The sequence below is a fragment of the Podarcis cretensis genome (assembly GCF_951804945.1).
Source record: "Podarcis cretensis genome assembly, chromosome: 3".
Classification (NCBI taxonomy): Eukaryota; Metazoa; Chordata; class Lepidosauria; order Squamata; family Lacertidae; genus Podarcis; species Podarcis cretensis.
In genome coordinates, this window is record NC_137172.1 from 123934093 (window position 1) to 123943083 (window position 8991).

General features: G+C 44.2%; 1 protein-coding gene across 1 annotated transcript in view; it reads right to left on the reverse strand.

Annotated features, from left to right (window-relative positions):
- Positions 1 to 8268, reverse strand: part of PELI1 (pellino E3 ubiquitin protein ligase 1) — a 30564-nt gene extending 22296 nt beyond the window's left edge. The window contains exon 1 of the mRNA XM_079969961.1: positions 8070 to 8268. Coding sequence (XP_079826087.1) covers positions 8070 to 8127 — 58 coding nt within the window. The 5' untranslated portion in view covers positions 8128 to 8268. The remainder of the gene's footprint in view (positions 1 to 8069) is intronic.
- Between the last annotated feature and the right edge of the window lie 723 nt (positions 8269 to 8991).

Sequence of the window (8991 nt, forward strand, 5' to 3'; positions counted from 1 at the left end):
AGCACATGTGTGAGCGAGTGCTACTGATTCCTCCTTTGCAGACAGAGTTTGCAGCTTGAATCTCCCGACATTAAAAGATGCCCCATGACTGACAGGTGGGCAGTCCCACTCTCCTGTTAAAGTGGCCTATGGAGGGTTGGCCAGATCCTATTATTCACCCCTGGTTTAGAGGTTGAGGCCAAACACAAAACCTATATAAAGTCTATTAACCCGGGAACATTTTGCTGTTATGCAAAAGCAACAGATGATCCTACTCTGAGGAAATCACAACACCATCCTACGTATTATCTGTGATGTTCTCAGCTTCCCACACACAATGTCACAGAATTACATGTATCTTTTTGCACAAGGTGGCTATTTTAAAGTCAGCAGTGTGCTATTACCATATACCTTTAACTGAGAGTGTGCCTCTGTGGCACTTCTACCTACATAGTTCCTTGCCGGGGGTGGGGGGGCGGCAGGTGCAGTTGGGCACAAATTTGCAGTTGGGTGGGAAGGAAGTGCAGATGGATCAACTGGGGTGGGGGAGAATGAGACACATTAGGTGTATGTGTTAAAAAGCACTTAAATGACAGGCAATGTCAGGGACAGTATGGACACAAATTACACAAAGGCTGAATGTGCTCCGTTTACATACTTAAACTGCCCAAACTATATTAGCACACCTTATTTGGGGCTAGGGCCACCTCTACTTCACCCTCAGGCAGCTAATGCTTTGTCACCCATGCTAACACATTACAATGGATGCAAAATTTCTGTTTCCACGGGCAATTGGACCCTGCTTTTACTTTTGAGCACAACCCTTGCAGATTGTGCTGCAGCTGCTATAAATTGAGAGAAGGGAAGACCTTGCAGGCAATGAAGATTGGGCCTGTCTTGTGGTATTTTCCTAAATAGAGAGAACTAACACTGAATCTCAGTGTAAGAATTTAGCAACACCAGGGATGCAGATTGAGCAAGAGGCCACTTAAGGACAGAGAACTGTAGCTTTTGGAGATTCCTTGCTGGCTAGGAGAAGCACAAACCCGTTTGGCACAGCACAGGGACGTTTTCAATCAGGAGGGGGGGTAGTTATCCTGCTTTCTATTCCTTTTTTTAAAGCCATGTGTATGCCCTAAAACCACAAACAACCAAACAATAATAATACCACATGGCAGCAGGAGATGTTCTCCTTCCTCTGTGAGCTAACAGTAGTCAGTACTAAGAGTCTGTACTACAAGCGCTATTGACTGCAGTGTAAACGAAGCATCTTAAGCAACCAGCCAAGTTGAGATCAACAGGTAAACTTGGTGAAAACTGGAGAAGTCCAGTGCTTGAGAGGTACCAATTTTGGCCACACAATTTTCATCAGGCAGCAGGAATAGATATCAGGATGGGATGATCCAATGGACCTTCCACCATTGTGTCATTGAGTTAAGATTTACACCATTGCAAAGCCGTTGGATTGTCCTGTTAGTTACAGTATTGTAGATAAGAACTACTGGTTCCTATGGAGAAACCACCACTGACACAGACTGTAAGCAGGGAGCAAAACATGCGTTGTGTTCATTTGACTTGGGGGGAGGGCGTGTCTCACAGGGAATTTTGCAGCTGGAAAACCTGATTTCAAAACACCCTGGCTCCTTGGCGGCCAGCCTGCCATCAGGGCATGAAGGCAGCAGTCTTCCTCTGCTTCATGGCCCCAGAGTCTGAACATCTGATTTAGCAAATCCCTGGCAAACTGGCATGGAAAAACATTCCTTTCTATCCCTTCCCTCAACATTTTGACATTACTTTCCAACTTACTCACTGAAAATACATACAGAATTGTCTATAATCTAGAGACCAAAAGTGCAACTGAGATAGACATAAGTTATTAGAAGTATGTTTTGTTCCAATTAGTTTTATACATGATATGTCTACTTTTCAGAACTGTTGTACTTTCATTTTAATTCTTGTTCTAACCTCTCTTATTTCCACTATTGTTTATTGTTACTGTTATTAAAATCCCAATAAAGTACTTTTCAAGCGGCAGTTTGCTTTTAGCTCCATAAAGGTAAAGGAGCCCTGACAGTTGAGTCCAGTCGCAAACGACTCTGGGGTTGCAGCGCTCATCTTGCTTTACTGGCCGAGGGAGCCGACATTTGTCCGCAGACAGTTTTTCCGGGTCATGTGGCCAGCATGACTAAGCCGCTTCTGGAGAAACCAGAGCAGCACACGGAAACGCTATTTACCTTCCTGCCTATTTATCTACTTGCACTTTGACGTGCTTTCGAACTGCTAGGTTGGCAGGAGCAGGGACTGAGCAACGGGAGCTCACCCTGTCATGGCAGGGATTCGAACCGCCGACCTTCTGATCGGCAAGCCCAAGGGGCTCAGTGGTTTAGACCACAGCGCCACCCGCGACCCTGGCTTACAAACAGTAAATAACAATAACAGAACAGACCATCACAAATACAGCACAAATCATACAGAACAATTAACAAATCGTCAGTAAAGCAATTACAATCCATAAAGCACCATCAGCAAAACAACTATAAAAAAAAGCTAAACAGCACAATTACAAATGATAAATTATAGGATTCACAAAGGTACTGTAACATTTATAATCTACAGAAAACCAACAACATGAACAAAATAGCAACCAAAAAATAAACCGAGCACTGCTGAGTTCATACACAGACTCTCCCCACCCCCAAGACTCATAACCTTTCACTCTGTTCAGTGATTTGAGCGCAAAGCTTCACTCCAGAAGTCTGCTTCTGAATACCAGCTGCTGGGTATCACAAGTGAGAAGAATGCTGTTGCCCTCAGGTCCTGCTTGTGTGGCCCTCCTGTTTTGACCTGATCCAACAGGGCTCTCCTTACGTTCTTAATTCCCCCTTGTGTGCTCTGTGCGAATATTTGCCAAGTTAGTGTAAGGGGCACATGTGCTACTTTGGTTCTTCATGTAGGTGTATGGATACTGTTGTGTGGTGATGCCACTTTACTTTGCAAATAGGCCAAATATGGTCTTGAAGCAAATTCCTGTTGTTCAAGATCTGTGGAAAGCATTATTCTGAAACTCTTTATGCACGGACATTATATCCACCAACTTGGGGAGCTCTTTAGCATGCTTCCCCTGCGTGTGTCATGGAATGTCATGGGTGTTCAAACATGGGTAGGATTCAGTAGCAAAAACACTGCTTCTTCTATCCCTCCGCCCCCACTGTTGCCAAGTTTTGCGTGGTCGAGTGTCTTGTTTTTAAGATAGTATCTTTTGGTAAAATATAAAGGGGGGGGGGATTAAAGTAGAAGTGACAAGGGCAACACCAATATGATTGCAACAACAGAAACTGTGCTGAAGTTAAGAAAATTGAGGACGGAGGATTGATTCAGGGATTTCCATTCCGTTTCAGTACTCAAAATAAATTCCTGGGTTCAGACTTCTTATAATTTTACACGTGTGCTTTTTGCAACTGGCTCCAGTTAGTGGATCTGTGGATTCTCATAACCAAAGTATTGTGATAATGGACACCTTTTTAAAAGTGTTTATTATCACACTCATTGATCAGGTCACAGTGGGGAGACATTTCTCATGTAATAAATGACTGAGCTTTAAACTACTTGGTCTTAGAGCCAGCAAAAGGAAAGGTAGTACTTGATTTAATACTGAGTGGTATCCAGGCCCATGTTAAAGGTAAAGGTAAAGGTACCCCTGCCCGTACGGGCCAGTCTTGACAGACTCTAGGGTTGTGCGCTCATCTCACTCTATAGGCCGGGAGCCAGCGCTGTCCGCAGACACTTCCGGGTCACGTGGCCAGTGTGACAAGCTGCATCTGGCAAGCCAACGCAGCACATGGAACGCCGTTTACCTTCCCGCTGGTAAGCGGTCCCTATTTATCTACTTGTACCCGGGGGTGCTTTCGAACTGCTAGGTTGGCAGGCGCTGGGACCGAACGATGGGAGCGCACCCCACCGTGGGGATTCGAACCGCCGACCATGCGATCGGCAAGTCCTAGGCGCTGAGGTTTTACCCACAGCGCCACCCGCATCCCTCCAGGCCCATGTTATAGTGATGTAATTGTTGTTTACCCACTTTGAAATAACAAAACAAAACAAAAAAATGAATGTAAAGAGTGGAAAGCTGTCTGGAAAACACATCAACACATTTAGTTTTGGGAGGGAATATACGAGAGTTTTAATTTAAAGCAAGTTGAAGGAGAAAGTTAGGAAGATAATATATTTTTAAGATGTTCAGAAAGCATTGTTACAAAACCCTGATGCCTGTCCCTCTCTTTGCCAAGTGGTGGCAAGAGCGCATGGAGTCACAGGCACACACACAGGATCTGTGTCCCTTTAGAGAATAGAAGACATGGCGGAGACTGTCGTGCCTTAATAAATATGGTTTATTCACCTTTTACACCTTCAGTCTGCATGGAGGGAGTCCAGAGCTCACAGCATGACCCATGGCATTGCAAGCAACCTATCATCTCCTCCTCCAAGATGGATCTCAGCCTTACCTCCTCCTTCTTCTGCCCAGAAGCCCCGGTTTCAACACTCCCCTTTTCCTGTCCCTCTCAAACACACAGTTACCCTGGAAAACCTTTGTGACATCTCACTCCCCAGGCCAAATGACCCTTCTGTGGCCCATCAGCACCATTTTGTAGTGCTAGCAGGTCTGCTCCTCCCTCAGCCAGCCAAGCTCGATTGCATAACTCAGCCCAGGAATTCATTTGCAGCTTGCATTCTCCCTCCATACCACAAATAACAAAAATCATAGCATTTATTAATTTCTATGTTTGTCCTGTCTATAACACTATTTAAAACCACTATAACAGAGGCTCAGATTAGGAAAGTTTCACACAAGTCCAAATGGATGCCAGTGTGGCTAAATAGCCGTGTGAAGGAAGCAATAAAAGATGTCAGACTTGTGAAACGGGGAAATTGAAAAAGGATAATAAACTGGGGGGGGGGGTGTAAGTTGGATAATAATATGACCAAGTCAGGAATTTTAGGAGCATATCATAGAAGGTGCAGAATCAATGAATATTCCTTTAAATATATGAAAAGCAGGAAATCAGTCAAGGAGGCAGGATTTTTAGAACGTAAAAGTCTGAATGAAGTATTGAAGGAGAACAGGGAGATGGCAGAGAAGCTAAATGAATCCTTTCCCTCAGCCTTCACTGTGGAAGTGTTTGGAATAGTTTGTGAACTATTTTTGGAAGCCGAATGTCTGACAGGGCTTCCGCGGCTTCAAATTGGCTGCAGAAACTTCCTGCTGCCAATCAGAAGCTGTGCTTTAGTTTCTGAACATTTTGGAAGTCGAACGGACTTCCAGAATGGTTTCTGTTCGACTTCCAACGTACAACTGTACATACATAGGCTATACTAAACATCAATAGGGATGACACTTGTTACACTGAAACTCCTGAGTCCCCAGTTTGAAGTTGGCACATGCTGGTCACTAGCCACATGCACCGCTACCATACTTCAATGAACTTCCACTTAGAAAATGTCAGAAAAAGCTCTGTGTGTGCAGATATAGGCATGGAAAGCAAAAGGAACCCTCGCTGGCATATATATCTCTATATGTACAACGAGTTCTTAACAGTGTTGTGTAGCGGTTAGAGTGCTGGACTAGGACCAGAGATACCACAGTTCAAATCCCCCCTTCAGCCATTAAACTCATTGGGTGACCAGCCACAATCTCTCAGCCTAACCTACCTTGCAGGGCTGTTGTGAGAATAAATTGAGGAGTGCAAGAACCATGTCTGCTACCTTGAGATCGTTGGAGAAAAAAGTAGGATATAAATGCAAAACATTTTTTTTTCAGGGATTGTGGTGCTAGTGTGTATATATGGGGGTGTATGCATACCCTTTTAAAGAAGGGTTAAAACATTCATGGAGGATGGGTTTATCAGTAGCTATGGACATGGGTGGCGCTGTGGTCTAAACCACTGAGCCTAGGGCTTGCCAATCGGAAGGTCGGCAGTTTGAATCCCCGCAATGGGGTGAGCTCCCGTTGCTCGGTCCCTGCTCCTGCCCACCTAGCAGTTCGAAAGCACGTCAAAGTGCAAGTACATAAATAGGTACCACTCTGGCGGGAAGGTAAACGGCGTTTCCGTGCACTGCTTTGGTTTCTCCAGAAGCGGCTTAGTCATGCTGGCCACATGACCCGGAAAAACTGTCTGCGGACAAATGTCAGTTCCCTCGGCCAGTAAAGCAAGATGAGCGCTGCAACCCCAGAGTCGTGTGCGACTGGACTCAACTGTCAGGGCTCCTTTACCTTTATGGAGCTAAATGGCATTTCCGTGTGCTGCTCTGGTTTGCCAGAAGCGGCCACATGACCCGGAAGCCGAACGCCAGCTCCCTTGGCCAATAAAGCAAGATGAGCGCCGCAACCCCAGAGTCATCCACAACTGGACCTAACGGTCAGGGGTCCCTTGACCTTTACCTTTTGAATGAAATTCATTTGAAATTCATTTGAATGAAAAGTGCCATAGAAATATAATAAACCCAATCAATCAGATCACTTCCCTAACTGTACCACAGGAATAAGTCATATTTCAACAGAATATGATATGACTACATAGTGCTAAAACAATTTAAAAAAACCAACAACTTACATCCTGCCCAATTTTCAAAAGAAAGTCATGGCAGCTAACAAACCCAAACATTGTGCACTATTAACATATATTACAACCCCCACAGCCAAAAGCTAGATTTTTAAATCTGCCAGATTTTTATTCTGCCTTCTCTCTCTACATGTGCAAATATGTTTGTGGTTCTTGTGCTCCCGTCACCTAATTACCTGAAATGGGTGCCTTACAAATGAGGTGTAACATTTATGGCAGTGACACAAGGGTTTCTGAGATGATTGTTAGCAGGGTTGATGACTGAAAATGACTCAATTGTTATTGCAATCCCCTCTAAGTAAAATCACTCAAAGCTCCAGTTCCAAAGAGTGTAACCATCTTTGGTTAACATCTTAGACACACACACAATGCTATCCTGCCTCTGCTGTTAAAACAAAACAAGCAATTTTATACTCCTCTGCCATTCTTCCTCAGTTTTTCCTATCCACTTATCTTGGCACCTCCCCTTCTCTCAAACTCCACCCTCACAAAATACTGCCTATTTCAAAGCTAGGCATTCACTATCCTAGATTTTTGAAATGCTACAGGGATTCAGTGGCAAAGTCATCAATTCTGTTGAGAAAGGGAAGTTACCAGAAACTGGGAAAGAATATGAGACTCTTAATCTCAGGTTTGTGAGTCTGAGCCCCACGTTGGGCAAAAGATTCCTGCATTGCATTGCAGGGGGTTGGGCTAGATGATGCTTGTGGTCCCTTCCAACTCTACAATTCTATGATTCTATTTAGTCAGACATTCATTCTGGGGTAAAAAAGAGGCAGATGCTTCAAATGCTGAGTACAAGGCTTGATCTGGAATGTAAACTTCAAAGAGAGAAAAGAACCTGGTGTAATATCTGAATTACATCTCACAGTTTCTGTAACATGATGGTTCTCAATTTGCTTTGTTTCCCTGTCATCAAGGTTTATTCATTTTTAAATTCCTTTGAAATAACCAGCCTAGACAAAGAACTGCTATATACTTCCCAATTCACCAGTAACAGCAGATTCTCTTACAAACATATTAAGAGCACCCTTTTCTAAAGTAATCAATTTTTAAAACATGCTTTTCCCCCAAAAGCTACTGAGTACTAACAAGCTTACAGTATGCAATCATTTTATTAGAAAATTGCTTTCCCCTGCTAGAAATCTCACTCATACATGAGAAATGAGATAGAAATCACGAAACCTAAATCCACTTAGAATCCATGGCCCAATTTTATTGATTTTGATGGGATTTAGTTTTCAAAACATGCCAGGATTGTGTAGCCAACCACATACAAAACATTTTGTTCTGGTAAAGACAAGAAGGGGGGAGGGGGGAGACGCACACATTAAACAGGTATCTGTTGTCAGGTCACCTTTTAGCTAATCTTACAATATATGTTTAAGCTATCCTTTGTGCATTAAAAAAAAGATATCTTCGGGAGACAGAAACAAGATATTACAACAAAGAGACTTGGACTGAAACACTTACCAGCGAGCCTCGCTGTTCTTTGTGCTGTTTGCCCAGCCTCCTCCACACAGAGAGACATTCACAATATGCCAGCAGAAACAAGAGAGAGAAAGCCAACCTCTCCAAATTAAGAAGGGGAAAGGAAGAGAAGTGTGAATTCCACACAATCCACAGGTACTCGGCTGGCTGGCTCCCAAGCTAGAGTGCGCCTGCCTCGCTCTCCGCTCTCCGTGTTCTTTACTTTGGTCACTGGAGTTATACACGCCACTTGCAAAGGAGGCTGGGCCCAAGTTACGCAAAAGAGGTAAGCACTTGGCAGAAGCCCAATCCTATTGGCTGGAGTCAGAGCTAGCCTCTTGCTTACCTTCCCAAAATGAATCTAGAAACTCCAAAAGGAAGAAAAGGAAGTGGAGGGAGGGTGTGGAATACACTCTTCTCCACCCTGAAAAGACATACTGAATTCCCAACAGCTTGTCAGGTTTGGAGGGAGGGAGACAGAGAGACTGTTCTATTTCCTCGTCAGCCTGTGTTACATAACTGTACCAATATATGGTACACTATGGGGCTTTTTTAAAATTAGCATTTACCAGACCAACTAGCTTTCTTCACCTCCTACATCACCGGTGACTTTCTCATGCAGGAGGTATTAGAACAGCAGCAGTTAGAAACGCCTCGAGCACAGGCAGGTTTGAAACAGAGCTACAACACGACTTGCAGCAAACAGGCACACGCTGTGGCCACCCGCTTTTAGAGAGAAACACCTGACTTGAGGGTGCCACCCCTAAAGGCAATGTTTCTGAATACCAGTCGCAAGTGCTGTGCAGGTTTTCCCATGGGCATCTGGGTGGCCAATGTGAGAACAAGACACTGAACTAGATGGGCCACTGGCGGATCCAGCTGCCTCTCCTTATGCTTTATGTTCTTAGGGCAGGGATGGTCAGTT